Genomic DNA, 18039 nt, shown 5'->3' on the forward strand with positions numbered 1-18039 from the left:
TGAAGGGGAGGCTGGATGCTCTGAAGGGGAGGCTGGATGCTCTGAAGGGGAGGCTGGATGCTCTGAAGGGGAGGCTGGATACTCTGAAGGCGAGGCCAGGATGCTAAGTCATGCCTCCAGCTTTGTCCTGCGGAAGAAGTTCATTGAGCCCTCTCTTGGCCTTCTGGACCTTGATGTGCTAGAGGAAGCCCCTTCAGTGACCCACGGCTGCTATTCCTGCACAGTTCTTTCCATAGCATGCTTCAAGTCACATCCTTGGGAAAGTTAGGAAGAAAGAATGGGCTGTAAAGAAAGGCCGGTCTGAATTCAAACTGTGGCGGGCTTACTTATCTGTGATCACTTCGGTTGTGCTCTCCAGTCTTATTTTTTAATGTGTGAGATGAGGGTCTAGACCTTTGAGTGGATTGATAATATGCTTATTAAAGAAACTGGCATGAGAATCAGTAAGATGCTGGTGTGTGTGTGTGTGTGTGCGCACGCGTGTACATGTTGGGGTATATATGTGGTCACAAGTATTCAGGTATTGTTCTTTAGCAATTTCCCACCATTTGCTTTCAACAAGGTCTTCCATTGTCCTAGAGTTTTGCCCAGTAGGCAAGCCTAGCTGGCTGATAAGCTTCCAGAGACGTCTTCGCCTCCCACTTCACCATTACCAGAATCGCAGTCATTCATCACACTGCCATGCCCAGTTTTCTATTTTCTCGAGGTCCGAAATCTGGACCTCACATTTGTGACCCAAACTTTTTACCTGCAAGTTATCTCCTCAGTCCCAAATGTAGGTCCTCCAGCATTTCCATTGTCATTGGTATTTATGTGCTAACAGTAATAATCCACTTAGAGTACTTCAGCACAAGGAGGACCATGGAGACCCAGAGGCATAGACCTGTTCAAAAAGAGCTTGCACATCGTCTGTCTGGCAGAGTGAGCCCTAGTCTCCTCTCCCAGCTGTTTCCAATCACACTTTACAAGGCATGGCTTTCTATACTGTATCCATTTGGTCACACCTCTGCCCATGGATAGGAACAAGGTTTCTTCCCAGGTCCTACCTGAAACAATGTCTAACCGACTTCTGCCTGCTTCTAGGACAGTCAATCCGATCTTCTCATTTAGTGTTGGCTCCAGTTACACCCACTGTCCAGCCCAAGTGCTAGTATATGCCCCGTGTGTATCCATATCGACAAGTGTGCACACATGCACACACACACACACACACACACACACACACAGAGTCATAAAAGCTTTTGCAACAAACAAAATAAAGGAAAAACTGAATAAAAAAAGAATGAAAAAATAATTTTATTGTTGAACACTAGCCCTAGCTGATGAAGGTCCGTGCTCAGGATACTGGAGACAATGTCGTTCAGGAGTACCTCTGACGCTGCAACCCCTTCCCAGTCCAGGATCAGGTGTTTTGAGAGCAGCACAGAACTGACAATGGTGGAAATAGATGTGGAAATTGGCACGCAGGAAATCAGAGTTTCATCCCAAGGGGTGTGACTGTTGAAAAACAAACAGCCCGTTGATGTTGTAAGCATCAATTTCCCAGCCCCTCTCCCCATCCTTCTTACTTCTACCCATTTATTCCCGAGCATCCTTCATGTCTAAGATTGCGTAGAAGAGCTTGGGGAGAAGCCGTCTTCCTGGCTTAGCTGCACACTTCACCCCAAACACTAACTGGGTCTCATATTTTATCATCTTCCAAACTACTGTTTTTAACTATGACTTTCGAAGTAACCAGGAACACTAATAGAATTTTTGTATAATGTTCTTAGACTCAGAGCATTTCCATGAAGGAGCATTCTGTCTTCCATTCAGAGGAAAGTCTAGTGTCACTCTGAGCAACATTGTCACTCCTGCTATGTGTCGTAGTTTGCTGATACGTATTAAAGCAGGGAATGTACGACAGTTTCCCTGTCTTCTTTCTCCTGGATATATTTATAATTGGGCTACAATGCAAAGGGCTTTTCTGTTGGTTAATTTATTTCCATTTTGAAATTTTTTTTTGTTATTTAGCAGAGCCATAGATCATCCCCAGACAGGAGCAAAATTAGAGTTCATTGCAGGGGACTTAATCTTGGTCCTGCTGAACTCAGAGGAGTAAATGATTGTGCCAGTAGTCAGAGTCCTATTGGCTTAGAATTTGCTGGAGAATTAGATTTCTGTTACTCGAACTGGGAGCCCAGTGAAAAATGGGAGCACAAAGATTTCCCAATTCCCCTTGGATGTTTACATGAACTTTTGTCCCCAGTTACACCTTCAGTTGCTTAGAAAGGTGATTCAGCGCACCGCATGGTGGGAGATCAAGCCCTGAGGGTGGATGTGCAGAGGCCAGAGTGTAGAGGAGCTAACACACACGTGGTCATGGCTGCACAGTCATACATGAGCACCGTGTCCTCTTCGTTCTCCGTAGCTTGCAGCGCGAACAGAGCCTTGTCAGCTGAAACTCTCGCTCAGGGTCTGTTCGCACACGATCCTTTCCACTGCCGCTCCTTCCCTTCAGACTTTTCCCCCTCCTCAAATACGCAGGACTCACTCCTGGCTTTCATTCCCAAAAGGTGCATATTGATTGCCCATCTTTTCCATGCCCCAGAAGAGAATCATGTCTGTGTTATGAAATGTTGTTTTGTAAAACTGAGCATCCACAAGCCCTTTCTTGTGCTAATATTAGGCTCCTGGTCCTTACAGTCCTCCTTGTAAACTCCTCAGCCTATCCCTCTGAGGGAGAAGAGGAGAAGGATACAAGGCCCGTTCTCCTTTTAGCCGTATGCATTTATGAGAGAATCCGGAGGAAGCTGGAGAGCCCCCGGTTGCTCCCATGATGCATTTGTGAACAGTTTACGGCTAACTCTCCTCTGTAGCATAGGGTTCGTTTCCCCACATTTCTGAAGCTGATTGAGACACTGTCTCAAGAGTCTGGACCTTAGCATTCTCCCCTCCCCTCTGCCGTTGGCTGAGGTAAGGCTAGCCGATTTTCTTCTCTCATCTCAGTTTCTCTAGTACAGTGACATAAATAGCTGTATCAATGAGAAGGAGGGAAATTGACTTTGAATATTTGTTGGGGGCTACGCATCTATGATTTCACAATCACAGCAATTCTGTGAGCTAAAAACCATTATTCTCAACTCTCATCACCATATCGATGCGGTGGCCTTTGCTTGGCTTCTTGTACTTGTCAAGCCCTTCCCCCTTGGGTCTGGCACATTCTCTTTCTCCTCTATTGAACACCTCTTCTCCCCTGCTTTTTGTCTCACTTCCCCTGATTTGTATTCCAGATGTTGGCTTAGCTGCAGCATCTTCAGGCACAGCTTTCCATCTTACCCTCTTCGCCAAACACGTGACGCAATTTGTAATTATTTGTATAGATGGCAGAGACTTTGCCCCTTTTCTGACATACCTACCTTTTTGTACGTCAACAGCTGGCCTGCAGGCAGTGTTCCAGTAGATACCTGTTGAATGAATCTGTGGGTTAGCCTTGGCTTACCAGGGACTGAAGTCATGGGAAGTAGTCCATTAAATGCCTGTTGAATGGATTCGTGGGTTAGCCTTGGCTTACCAGAGACTAAAGCCATAGGAAGTATTCCATTAAATGCCTGTTCAATGAATCCATGGGTCAGCCTTGGTTTATGAGGGACTGAAGTCTGGAGAAGTGGGGTGATTTGCCTAGGGTCACCTAGCTAAGAATTGGACTCAAGCTCAGGTGTACTGCGTTTTGCAGCCCAGGGTAAAGGACTTAGGTGTAGCAGTGGAAGAGGGGGTACTGTACCGTCCTCTAAAATAGCAGAGAATTCAACCCCTCCCATCCCCAGAACCCTCTAGTACTCTCTCCTCACTGTGTTTGAATGTTTCTGTACAGCCGGCCAGTTAGTGGTACAGGCCTTTAATCCGAGCACTCAAGAGGCAGGGGCAAGTGGATCTCTGTGAATTCAAGGCCAGCCTGGTCTACATTGTGAGTTCCAGGATAGCAGAACTGTTTCACAGAGAAACCCCATGGGAAAAAAAGTTTCTGTATTATAGGACCAAACCTTCAGATAGAATATTCCAGTGGAGATGACGTCACTTTCTTAAATATGGAATTAACCCTCCCCCCATCACTTTATCCTCTTAGCAGGATCTGACCCTTCCAGTGTTCCATTTAATCTTTTCCAAACACATATGAGTTTGATGTCAGTCACACGATGTGATTTCCCTTTAATCAGTGAGGACAGAGTGGGATAAGAAACGTACCCAGAAAGCTATAGGTCTCTAATTCAACTGGAGTATAGTGTCTTGTGTTTGCCAAGATTAATAAAGGCTGGAGGAAGAAGCAATGTGTGTGTGGCCTCCATAGTCTAACTCCTCCTTAGTATCAATGTAATATATCTAACCAGTTAATGGATAATTATCGTTTTATCTTGGGCTCATTTTAGAGTGGTTCCAGTAATATCTTATTGAAAAGTCTTAGCTGTATGTAGAGCACTTCCTCTTACTTACTCTTTCCACTATTAGCACACTAATGTTCCTGGAGTGCTTTCTTTAAGATGATTAAGTATAAAAATGAACAAGAGTAGTTCTTTTGCCATTCAGCTACACTATAATGTCCTCAAGGAAATTTTAAAATACAACTTTTTGGCATAATTATGCTATTCTGCCATATATTCATTACAAGGTTATTAAACACACATACACACACACACACACACACACACACACACCCTTGAGAACTCAGTCACGAGGAAAGAGCAGCACAGTGAGAAGCAAAAGCTCTCTCTCTCCATGGTTCTTTAGACTCCCCCATCTTTCTTTGAAAGAGTTCTCACCCAAACCCCATCTTTTACATGCTACAAGGACCTGGACTGTCCACCCCCAGAAGATACAATCAGCACCATTTTTTCTCATTCCTGTCAACATTACGAGCTGACGGGAAGGCAGCTGTCACTGCCTGAGCTCTGAGCTCTGAGCATCGTGTGAGATTGTGGAGTGGGCTGAAGTGGCTGTTAAAGGCCTGTCGGTCCCATCACTTGGGTAAGCTGGAAAGTGAAACAAACAAACAAAAACAAAAACAGACTTTTCTTCGTCTGCATAGTTTGTTGTTGGTTCACTGGAGCTGAGATTTGTGTAGATCTAGCTAGGGCTTAAACCTAAATTCCATACTCTATGGCTTGGACCAACTTATCATGAATGAAATTCATGCCCTGTGGGCAGCCTGGGTTTGGCAGTTCTGGTGAACTTGTCCATATTGTGTTTCATGGTTGAAATTGATGAGGAGGATTGACCAGGTCTCTTCCTCAAGAGGGCGCCAGATTTCATCACAGATGGTCGTGAGCCACCAAGTGGCTGGTAGAATTTGAACTCAGGACTTTTGGAACAGCAGACAGTGAGTGCTCTTAACTTCTGAGTCATCTCTCCAGCCAAACAACATGTCATAAACCTCACTACTTACAGTAATAATAATATTCATCAATGTTTACTGAGTGCTCACCTAGTGGCAGAAGGACACATTGTACAGGTTCCACACGTCTAACACATATGGAATCCATTTTCTTTCACTTTGTCTAATACATCATTTGCTTCACAGTTTAAAATACTGATTTTGAAAATTGGCATATACGCAAAAATGGTCCACCAAATGTTAGTTACTTACTGAGGGTTTTACAATGTATTGTTGCCGTTGACCAGATTTTTTTTTACAAATGTTAAATAAGAAGTGGAGGAAGATAGTTTTTTTTTTTTTTTTTTTTTTTTTTTTTTTTTTCGAGACAGGGTTTCTCTGTGGCTTTGGAACCTGTCCTGGAACTAGCTCTGTAGACCAGGCTGGTCTCGAACTCACAGAGATCCGCCTGCCTCTGCCTCCCGAGTGCTGGGATTAAAGGCGTGCGCCACCACCGCCCGGCTTTTTTTTTTTAAATATTTATTTATTTATTATGTATACAATATTCTGTCTGTATGCCTAAAGGCCAGAAGAGGGCGCCAGACCTCTTTACAGATTGTTTTGAGCCACCATGTGGTTGCTGGGAATTGAACTCAGGACCTTTAGAAGAGCAGGCAATGCTCTTAACCACTGAGCCATCTCTCCAGCCCTAGGAAGATAGTTCTTAAGGTGTTTTTCCACTAATGAGTCATCTGGCAGATAACTCTTGTCCTGCAGTTTAAGGACAGACCCTTCTCCAGTACCAGCAGACTTTCCCACGTAATTGTTTGTCTCATACCACAAACAGCAGAATAGCTCAAGAGATATTGCCAGTGCTGTTTTGTTGAGGAGGAAACTAAGGCATGGTCATAGTAAGTAATGTCCCCAACATTATCTTCCGGGGTCCCTGCCTTTAATCCACACATAATTTGCTCCTCTCAGTGCACAAAGTGAACTCATGCCCCCAGTGTGGGTACAAGGACAAACTTTTGCAAGAAGCTGACCTCCAAAACTAAAATAAATTGGAGTGTTTCAGGATGAGTTAGTGCGGACTGCATTGGGGTGGCTGGCTTTCTTTGGCCATGAACAGGACATCCTTTTAAATTTAGGCAGAGTATGAAGTAATGGAGTCTCCTATTCCTTATTTCTCATGTTAGAAACACCCCAGCATGGGCTGCGGCCACCTGGTTGGCATTTCTCAGGTCTGGAAGACTTCTCTGAGGTCATACTCATCCCTTCCAGTGCCTTCTTCCCCACAGATCCATATTTCCCATCAGGAAAGGGAATGATATTAGCTCATAGCACTGAATCTTCCACTGGTTAATTTAGAAACTGCAGGCAGCACAGAGACTTAGCTGCCCGTGGGGACTCAAGGCAAAGCTCTCTGAGAGCCAATGCTCTGAAAGGAACCTCTTACTCACCAGATCTTCCGTGCCCAAACTCCAGCTTTCTCAGGCCATGCTTTTACAGAAAGCAATCTATACCATTCCAAAAGAAAAATCATGTTTATTGAAGAAAATGACCCCGGTAAATGTAAAGGAAACATCTCTCTGGAGGCTCCGCAGGCACCTTTCCAGGTCTCTGTCTATGGAATTATGCCTCACCGCCTGAGGTGCGGTGCTATGTTATGCGCTCACCGTCATTCCCCCTGCCCCCCAAAGCAGCATTTCTCTAAGTTATGAGACTCTTCTTTAGAACCCCTTCAGCCTGACATCCTCCTGTCCATCCTCCTGCAGCTCAGTAGGCGGCAATGCTGCTCTGAAGAGGCCTACAGTCTCTTTCTGCCTCGACCCTGCGCTCCTGATTATGATTTTATGACCCCCGCCATCCTAATAGCTGCTTTCTCTTTTCCTCTCTTGTTCTCGGCAGCTTTTTGCAATCTTTGCATTTGCAACATGTGGTGGCTATTCAGGAGGCCTGCGGCTGAGTGTGGACTGTGTGAACAAGACAGAGAGTAACCTCAGCATCGACATAGCCTTTGCCTACCCTTTCAGGTAAGGAATGGTGATTGGTGCTTCACAGCCTCATTGCGGGAGACTTGAATCCTTCTGTGGTTTCTGGGAGAAAAATGAAGGCTTCGAAGGGCTTTTGGGTGGGAAGAAATTCTGCTTGAAGCCACAGAATATCATGACTAGAGTGTCCACCCGCCACTCCACACTGGGAGGATTTGCTCACTTTAATCGAGTATTGATTGTCCTCCAATTAAAGCCTCGCGCTATGGCCCGGTGTTTGGGACTATCAACAGAGAGACTCCACTTATATAATTATTTTCTCCAACTTTAAGATTTCTCACATTCTATCTAGATTTGTAGGTTACATATCATTTTATACTGACTGTGCACTTCTGACTGATAACATTTTCATGATACTAATATCTAATCCTGTCTCTGTGTACCAGATAAACTGCTTAGATGAGTACCTGTCCAATCTCCTTTACTCATCCCAATGACAGTTTGAAGGAAGTCCCCTTACCATCATCAGTTACATCCTGGGGTATGGACAGATAAGTTCATTTTCCCCTAAGACCCTCTCTCCTACCAAGGGGCAGAGGCAGTGTAAGCCAGTGTTACAGCTCTGGAGTGGCAAAGGGACACCTCTGGAGGCTGGAGCTGCAAGAAGAAAGTTCTGGAGGGAAAGGCATCCTGGCTTGTTGGGAAGTCAAGCTTGACTCATTGGGAAGTCAGGCTATTCCTGAAGCTGGGGTGTGGTGGGGGATGGTTTACCTGCAGTGCTTAGCAGGATGCTCCTCTCCCAGAGAGAGCAGTTACAGCTGAGTTCTGCTCTGTTCCCCTAAGGGAATGTTCGAGCACAGCTGTTCATTTCTTCTCCTCTGCTCAGCTCTTGGCCAAAGATGTTGCTTCTTCTGCTTCACTCTGCTAAGGGGAAGCCCCTGAGAAATGTAGCAATCTCCTTTGGCACCCGCCGGTAAAACTTGTTACTTTTTCCTCTCAAGTTCCCTAAGGGAACAGGTGAGGAAAGGTTCTTCTTTGTTTTTGTCTGTTCAGAACCCCTAAGGGAACATATCAGCCAAGGTCCTTTTCTGAGCCCATGAAAGAAGATCTTTTTAAGAAAGAAATTTATTTGGGAAGCAGGAGTCCAGGAGAGTGGCTGCCTCTGCCAGTGAGAAAGGGCAGCCAGCAACTGAAGAGGCAGAAAGGTTTGCATGGGGCTTCTTAGGGGTAGATTTTTCAGGGAGAAGACTTTTCTGGGAGAAGATTTTTCTTTTCAGGGATTGGTCAGTTTTCCTGCTCAGGGATTGATTGGTTTAGTTGGTCAGGGGCAGAGTTGACTCTGGTTTTAGGGCCAAATTGTGTTTCTTTTTTACAGATCCTTTTTAGCCTTTTGGCTCTATTTTCAAGGCTAAGACACATTTCTTTTATAGGTTCTGATTCTAGGGCCAACGTGTATTTATTTGGCTCTGTTTTCACAGACACGGTGTGTTTCTTAGATTCTGTGTTCTGGGCTAAAGTGTTTCTTTCACTGGCTCTTGTTTCAGGGCCAGGGTGGATTTCTTTCAGGAGCTCTGGTTTCAGGGCCAGGATGGGTTTCTTTGATTGGCCCTTTTACCCTAATGGCAGAGTTTTAGTCTACCTAGCTTGAAAGAAATTCATATCTCTATTACTATTCTTAACTTGATACAAACAACTATTTCAACCTCTTTATCAATTCAACATCTGTTCATGCCTATAGATTGATTGCCAGATGCCCTTCAAAGCTTGTTCCCAACCTCACATCTTATGACTCTGATCCAGAGACCTAACATGGACTAACTTCATTCAATTTTGAAATAATTTATTCCTGTAAGGGTTCCATATAATTGACATCAAGTAACTTGGAGAGGGAAGTGTTAAAAAACTTTCAACAGTGTTTTGGTATGTTATCAATATACGATCTGTTCATTTCATTGTAACATTATCTTCTGTGGACCTGATAGTGATTCTATAATTACAAAGAAAGTAAAAATAAACCTTTACAAGTTTTTTTTTTGTAAGCAGGTAAATGCAGTATTTTCCAAAAACATTTTCATGGACCCTGATAAGACTATCACTAAAGGAAAGGGAAATGAAGGAAGAGGAGGGGAAGAGAAAGACAGAGAGAAGATGGGAGAAAGAATTTAGGAGTATAATGGAACAAACTCAAGAAATCCTTTTCAGTGCTTCATCTTTCTAATGTGCATTTTGAATCATCAAGAGACACATTATTTCCCAAACATATTCCCCATGGAACTTCTTTTTTCCCTATCAAGTAACTCAAAGGATTTACAAATTGTAGAACAGATCTTTAATATATCAGCCTCATAAAACAGTCTAAAACAAGTGTGTTTTTATTTATGGGCAATGGAGCATAAGAAGTGATGTCTTTGCATCTGAAGGATGAAGGAAGTAGAACCGATATTGTGTTCAGATGCCCCCTGCTCAGAGTACAAAGCTCAGGTCTGCGAAGCTCGTCTCCCTGGGGATTCACTGTTAATGTCTGTGCTGTGCTGGAAAAGAAGAATGTGAGGAAGCTGACTCTCCAGGAGTTCTGTACAAAACCCTTGTCTTCTGGGGTGGAAACCAAGCCAGTGCCTGTTCAATGATCAGTGTTCACTGTCTCGAATCTCGAGTACCAGATGAGAATGCCAATAGCCAGGCAATGGGACTGGGATGTTGCTTCCATAATGATCTCTGAACAGGCGCTCATAGAGGTGGGTAACCACAAGGTCCACCCTTTTAAGGCAGTGGTTCTCAACCGCCCTATGCTCTCACCCGGTAATACAGTTCCTCATGCAGTGCTGATCCCCAACCACAAAATTATTCTTGTACTACTTCACAACTCTAATTTTGCTACTGTTATTAGTCATAGTGTAAACATCTGACTTGCAGGGTGTCAGATATGTGACCCCTGTGAAAGGGTCATTCGACCCCCAAAGGGGCCTTGGCTTTTCCGTTTTCTTCCCGACTGCAGCATCATGCATGTGGCCCCAGGAAGGGCATCTGGAGAAATGGGGTAAAGTTGGTGGTATTTTTATTCTTGCTCTTTTAAGTATCAGCCCCTTCATTTGAAAGACTTTGACTGGGGTTCTGACATAAAATTGCACAACCATTGTTTCTTAGTCTAGAATTTTTTTTCAAACACTACCTTATTCAGGAGTCCATATGCTATTGGAAGGAGGGCTGCTTGTTGGTTCCCGCTGCCTGGTTCCTGGCCATCCGGCTAGCTTAGCCCGAAATAGCCACACAGAAACTGTATTAATTAAATCACTGCTTGGCCCGTTAGCCCTACCTTCTTATTGGCTAACTCTTACATCCTAATTTAACCCATCACCATTAATCTGTGCATCAACACGAGGTCGTGGCCTACCAGCAAAGTTTTAGCACATCTGTCTCCAGCGGTGACTCCATGGCATATCTCCCTGACTCTGCCTTCTTCCTCCCAGCATTCCGTGTAGTTTCCCTGCCTACCTAAGTTCTGTCCTAGCAACAGGCCACTGCAGTTTCTCTATTCATTAATGGTAATCACAACACATAGAGGGGACTCTCACACCAATATGCAAAGCAGATAAAAGACTGAAAATATGGAAGCCGAGAAGGGATGAGTCTGAAATACCCACCCATGAGCTATGTGAACTTTCATAATAGAGAAGAAAAGAAAGTTTGATTCTCTGTTTACCATGTCCACACATTTACTGCTCATCAAACTCCCACAGAACACCTTGCACTGTGCCCCAGTAACATCCATCCATCTAGGAGAAGTGTTTGGCTTGCAATTTCAGATCCACATTTGAATACGGCAAAATGCCATGCCCTTCTCTTGTGGAGAATGTTCTCGAGAATAAGCAAGAATTTGTAGACATTATTGTTTGTATGTGAAACTCTATAAGCCACCGTCAGTGATTTGATCATAATCCTTGAATTATGATGGGAGCCTTCAGTAGCTTCTAACTGTTTGGTTTAATTCACAAACACAATGAAGACATAAACTCAAGCACCAAGTCATTGAAACAAAAAGAGATAAGAAATAAGTTACGGATGACAGGTTGACAGGGACTTCTCACCTGGTTGTCAGAAGAGGACTTCAGTTAACATGATGTCAATTAGAACATCTAGATAACTCAGGAAGACTCAAATGGGGCTTCTAGTAAATGAACCACAGTTTGTGCTTCCACTACACCACTGTCTGTGTATGTTTTGCTTATACTGATGGCAGAGAGGATGCTATTCAGCAGTCTGTCACTTTATCATAGAATTAAGACACCCACCACCTGACCTTCCTTTTGGCCTGTGGCTAAAACCAACAAGTGGTACTTAACTGTTCTCCCTTTTCCTGTAATATGTTACCATGGTGTGAACTTGCTTGACATTGGGAGGTGGGAGGTGAGTTCTGCGTCTCAGATTCTTAGCATGCCCCTTAGACGCTGAAGTGCAAAGCAGGGCTGCTCCTTTTAAGGTACCTAATATATGTGAGGAACACCCACCCGAAGAATGCACACGCTTTGGGCTGACAACTGAATGCAGCACGAAGGAGGTCAGGACTGCTTTTCATGGGCTGTGGGGGGTGGGGCAAGCAAGCAAATGAGAAACAAGACAGTTTATAAATCTAGAACATCCACGGAGTGAATCCCTAGACAGCCATTACAAACATTTGACGAGGTGTGAGATGCGTCCAGAACAAATACAAGGCCCCGTCAGCGATGACTTGCATTGGTTTTCATTCTAACTTGTTGGAGGAGAAGCCACCATTTGCCTCATATTTATTCTGTCCCTCCTCGTTCCTGGCTGGACTTCCAAGCGAGTGCAAGCCTGGACTGCCCTTAAGTTGTTTCCTCTAGCTGTAGGAACTTGCCTGGCTGATAAGGATGGTAGGAAAAAACGCGAAGAAGTTAACATTTCCTGGAGTAGCCCTCACCCAGTGGCAGCTGTGAGGAGTGCCTCTCATGTGGCACAACTATAAAGCATGTTCCATGCTACAGATTTTCTCAGTGATACCCAGCGGGAGAGCTGGTATTTCATGGTTAATAAAAACCTAATCATTGCATGGCTTTTTATCATCTTCTTTCCTTCCTGGTCCCAGTAGTGCATTGCTCTTTTTCTGTTTTTAGAAATAAGACCTCCAAGAATAAGTTATCCTTAACTCTTCATCTCAGAATCTATGTATCTGATGCTTTTGTGTCATGGTGAGCAGCCAGGTACTGGTGACTTACAGGGGGACAGATGCCTTTGGGCCAGCATTGCACGGGGCCCTGGTCATCTTCCCACCACCAAGAGCTCTGCCATTTTTTCATTCACCATGATTATCCAAGACCCTGTGAGATCTGTCTGTCAAACAGACAGTGGTACTTTCCACAGTGTTGAGTGAGATGCACAGGCAGAATGTTGACATAAGACCTGACATTCAATATGGTTTTCTCTAATATATTATTTGCTCTTTCTTCATCAAATCAGGGTAGCTGGGAATTAGCTAGAGAGACGAAAAGGTATCTGATTAGCAAAGGTATCCTTGAAGCAGCAACGATCCGGAGACTATAGTTTTCCTTCCTCTTACATGCAAACATTAGAAGAGCTACATAGTTAATTGTCTCAGAACAATTAACTTGCTTTTGAAGTTCTGGTGTTCTTAGGAGGGATTATTATAGGTTTTTTGTTTGCCATCCCTACCCCAGACTGACAGAATGGGGGACTCTGTCACATGAACATGGTATTGAGGAGATTATTTATTTATCGTCACTGGGGCAGGAGAGGGAGATTCACCCTGAGCCCTAAGATCCAAGGATGGAACATTCACCCTAAAGAAAAGGGAAGCAGACTGCTCAGTTGGCACTGACAGAACAGGATCTTTTCCCTTCTCTGTCTGTGGTTCCCCCTTCCTCTTTGTAACATTTGAAAAAGTGCAACTAAACAGAAAGGCCATGGAATTTGGGTTTTTATACAGTATTAGCAGCTCCGTCAGAGCTGAGGTGGGAGGAGAGCCTTTCCTTAAGATCCATATGCAGAGGCAGTGGAGATAAATGCTTCTTTCCCTCCCTACCATTGAGCCAGTGGGGGAAATACAGGCCATCAGGCTGCAGTGTTTGGCATCTTGTGTTCCTGAAATGCTGTGTCTGTGCTTGCTTGGCGCTTCATTTTTATTCCTCGTTACCAAATGTTTGTGCTCTGTTTGGGGAATGCTTTGGAAATTTCCAGTCTATAACATCTCATTTTAACATTGCACCTTAAACTGAACATTTTTTTAAGATAAGATTTGGTGCTGCCAGGCCCAGAGAGTTTCGATCCTGAAGTCAAGGCCCACAGGCCCAAGGCAAACCCCAAGCCAAAGCGCTGCTTTCAGATCCAAGCTCTGCTGTCTAGTGGATGGGAAGTTACAAGTGCTTGGTCTGAGAGTTGAGACGGTGCTGGGCCTTCGTCTCCCATATGAAAATGAAGTCGTAGTATCCTCTTCACAGTCTGCCAGTGACCATCACCTAGGTAATAACATCAACCATGTGGACTAGTGGATCACAAAGCACGCTGTCGGTGCTGGTGTTGTTCCCAATGAAGTCTTGTGCAGGAAGTGGGTGCTAAGGTTCACTTAGACAGCAAAAACAAGGCAGAGAGCACGATTTCACAAGGATTTGTAGAGAACATTGTGGAGATTGCAGAAAATGATACAGACATTCACGCTGGCTGACAGCATGGGAGGGGTCAGGTAGGAAGCAGCTGAGTGAATGGCAGAGTAAGCTGCCTTAGTTAATCAATCCCAGGGCTCTCCTCCCAGCCTATAAAGCTTCTACAGTGGACCTGCTGCTATGCTTCCCTTGAAGGAGAGCGGTGGAGAGAAATCTGGTGGCTATCCTGCTTTGGATTTCTGCCAACACATAGTAAGAAAAATATCTGAGTGCAAGTTCTTTTCTTGGCAGAGGCTCATGAGAAGCTCCTAAGAGGGAAAGAACATGAGACTGGGGACAGAAAGGTGGCCACCATGGGCAGCACGGGGACCTGAGATTCCATAAAACAGTCAACAAGACATCTCAATAGGGCTTGAGAGTCTCAGTGATGATCTAACCAGTTCTGTTAGTTCCTGGTCAAAAGCTAGGCTTGCGGGTCCTTCTTCCATCTGCTGTTCAGGGAAGCCACCAGTCAAGAGACCGAGTACATCAAAAAGGTATCACATTGGAGTAGGAAGCTGCTTGTTCCTTCCCAGCTGCCCAGACTCGAAATAACCACACAGAAGCTGCATTAGTTAAATCACTGCTTGGCCAATCACTTACGTGTGTTGCTAGTTAGCTCTTACATCTCAAATTCACCCATTTTTCATTATTTTATATTTTACCATGAGGCTCATGGCCTACCGGCAAGGTTCCAAGTAGCAGCTAGCGTTTACATAATGTGTTGATGTAATTACACATGAACGCAGACCTGAAAGATCAGAGGAGGGCTCTTTGAAGACAGCTGAGCCACATAGTGCAGGGGACGTGGTACACGGGAGTAGATGGGCCCGATGTCTGATGTGGGAAGAGAACTGGGAATAAGCAGAGAAACATGTGCTTGCTTGATTGGGAGGCAAACGGCAAGAGACGAGGCTGTGCAAGCAGATGGTAAACTGATCCACTCCTTAGTTTTCCACCACCTCTTTAAAGCCCTAGAGACAGGGACAGTGAGGAAGACCATGCAGTGATCAGGAAGGAAGTGGTAAGGAGGGGCAGGCCATGATGTCTGTCTCTGCATTGCCTTCCCACTGAGACATATTTATGAATACATTTCTGAAGACTGAAAATCACTGGAAAGTTATGAAAGAGGACAGCATCCACCCCATGGGTTATCGTTGTAAACGTTACCTGTCAGAGTTCATTCTGGAAAAGAGAACTCACTTCAGGTAGCTTGGTTTTGAAAAGATCAATATGGGAAGTAACTTGCAGGAATTATTTGATCGGTGAGCTCTACAGATGTGATGGATTAAACCATGTGAGAGAACAACCTACAAAGAAGGTATCATTTATTTTGGTTTATAGTTTCAGTCTTTGGTTGGCTGGCCCCTTCCTTTGGGCCTGACTGGATGTTGTCTCGCAGAATCCGTGGGCTTTGACAGAATGAGTTGCATTTTTCAGAGACCCAAGGGCCAAAGGCAGAGGAGGTAAGCATTCAAGATGATTGCTTGCTAGACGCACAGCCGCCAGAGCGGAACTGGAAGGGCATCGGGACAGAGGACTCTCAAACAATGGGACCAAGAATCTCAAGGAATGGGGAACTGACACTCATATTTCCTTCCCAGTTCCCCTTCCAGAGCCATCTGTAGGAATTCAGAGGTCCTGGGCTTTAGGCTCATTCTTAGTGTGAGGCTTGGGGGCTCCCTGCCTGCACTTATCCCATAGAATGTCTGCTAAAAATGGAAACCTCACCATCCCACTGCAAACCTCAGCAGCAGCATCACGGCAGATGAAGTCCAAAGCTGACATTTTAATAAACACACGCATAATTCTGAGCAGATAGCACATAGAGAGCTGCTTATCTAGAGAGGAGGAGGTAGAGCTTCTGCTGACCAAAGCCTCATATTTTACATTAATATTGATGGTCTTAAAAACAGATTATATTTCATACAAACACTGCTTTAATATATTTACCATGAAAAAGGCAGAAATAGAAAAGTGCCATAAATAAGCAAATGGCTGTTACCGTCTTTTATTACTACACAGCCAACTGTAGCACATATCGCTATTAGAACGAGAGGAACCTTAGTACCAACAGGAAATCATAAAGCAATTTAAAGTTGTATAATTTTAATACAAATGTTTAATACGCAAGTGGCAGCTATTAACTCTACACTCCCACGTATGCTTTTGAGCATGCCCTTAGCAAAGCCTGAAGTGCTAGATGCCTTGTACCCATAGCCCAGCTTGACTTGAGGGTAAAGTCAGAAAGAGGAGATAAGTGAATCCTTTTTGTTTATGCAGGTGTGCATAGATTCATATGCATAATTATTGGCAATTAAGTCTGGTTGGTCATTGATCCTTAATGTCCGAGGAACACTGTAACAGTCTGAGCATTTATTTTGACTTTGTTTCTGCGGATTAACATGCAGAGACAAACTGTATTTGAAACCACACAACCAGTAAATGCTTTCCACTGGCGTCACAGCCAAGTTGTTTACCATCACATCGGATGCTTGCCTGAGATCATGGAATAATTGTGAGTCATCTTCATCACCATTATGATCAAAGAAAAGCTATACGAATCATTTTACTGCATGCCATGCCATGAGCTGTGCAAAGAGATCGCATGCATCACCACCTTTTGTGCCAGTGGTACCATGATGAGCTAGCCATTCTGAACCATTCATCGGGTATGGAACCAATGCTCGTGAAGGATAAACATCTTACCGAAACTCGCATAGTTAATAAGGACGGGAGCCAGTTTTGAGCAGATGTGTTTAGCTCACCCAAAACATCCAGAGACCTCATTACTGGTCACTAGTGTATTATAAAGAGTTGCTGTCAGCTGGCAGAGCCTCCTGAACCTTGCTTCCAAGTTTGCAGCCTGCTGTCCTCAACAGATAGGTGACACATGCCAGGAGGCCTGGGGAATGGCTCAGAGTCACTGTGTTCCTTAGAACTAAGAATTACGGGTGTTTGTTTTCTAATTGATTTCCTGAGCCAAGCAAGAAACCCTGAAGGAAAAACAGCTCCTGTCTGGAGGGGAAATGATTACTCTTTTCCCTTTTGCAGCTGGCTGGCAATGATCGAGCTGTTGTTGATGTAGCTGGGAGAACTCTGTAGGCTTCATTTAGGAGATTCTGTACTGCTTTGGTGCACGTCAGTTAGAGACTGGGTCTTGAGGAGTTACACAGATGAAGGGTTTCTAAATGCAAGGGCTTTGCAGGGGTTTAGGGCTGTTGTATCCTCTTTCCTTGGCAAGGGCATGGATGGTAGAGGGAGGCAGGGGTGAGGTGAGAGTTTCCCTCGCTAATCAGGGAGCATGAGCACCTTTGAGAGCAAAGAACCCTTAGTTATAATGTCCCTGAAGCTGAGCGCTGAAATACGAGAGCTACATTTCCACAGCCAGAGCTGAGGCCACGTCAACGCCATGTTTGGTTAGCTTTTGATCTTTAAAGCTTAGCTCTGAATGATGCCCCAGAGTCTCTACATATGTGTTTTATTTTAGTGGACATGGAAGGGATTTCATTTCTACTGTGTCTCTACCACCTTCCATTTCATCCTCCAAACATTTTTTTTTTTTATTGGAAACGATAGCATTTGTTTTTGCACAAAAATTTCTATTGCAAAACAATAGGAGACAGTAAAATAGTCAGTGGCTGTCAGGAATGGGGAGTGGGTGGGACAAGTGAGCCAGCAGAACACAAGGGAGTGTGTGTGCATGTATGTGCATGTGTATTTGTGAACATGCATGCATATGTGTGTATGTGTGTTTATGTGTGTATTGTGTATGTGTGCATGTGTGTATATGTGTGTATGTGTGTGCATGTGTGTATGTGTGTGTATATGTGTGTTTATGTGTGTATGTGTGTGTATGTGTGCATGTGTGTATATGTGTGTTTATGTGTGCGTATGCATGTGTGTATGTGTGTATATGTGTGTTTATGTGTGTATGTGTGCGTGCATGTGTGTATGTGTGTTTATGTGTGTATGTGTGCGTGCATGTATGTATATGTGTGTATATGTGTATGTGTGAATGTGTGTGTGC

At 44.3% G+C, this 18039-nt stretch overlaps 1 protein-coding gene across 2 annotated transcripts in view; it reads left to right on the top strand.

Moving 5' to 3' along the window:
• The window catches only part of Synpr (synaptoporin), a 333039-nt gene that overhangs the window by 202912 nt on the left and 112088 nt on the right, over positions 1 to 18039 (top strand). For both annotated transcript variants that reach the window (XM_005348531.2, XM_005348532.3), the window contains one exon: positions 7256 to 7380. In XM_005348531.2, coding sequence (XP_005348588.1) covers positions 7256 to 7380 — 125 coding nt within the window. The remainder of the gene's footprint in view (positions 1 to 7255; positions 7381 to 18039) is intronic.

Source organism: Microtus ochrogaster, chromosome 6 (genome assembly GCF_000317375.1).
Source record: "Microtus ochrogaster isolate Prairie Vole_2 chromosome 6, MicOch1.0, whole genome shotgun sequence".
Taxonomy (NCBI): Eukaryota; Metazoa; Chordata; class Mammalia; order Rodentia; family Cricetidae; genus Microtus; species Microtus ochrogaster.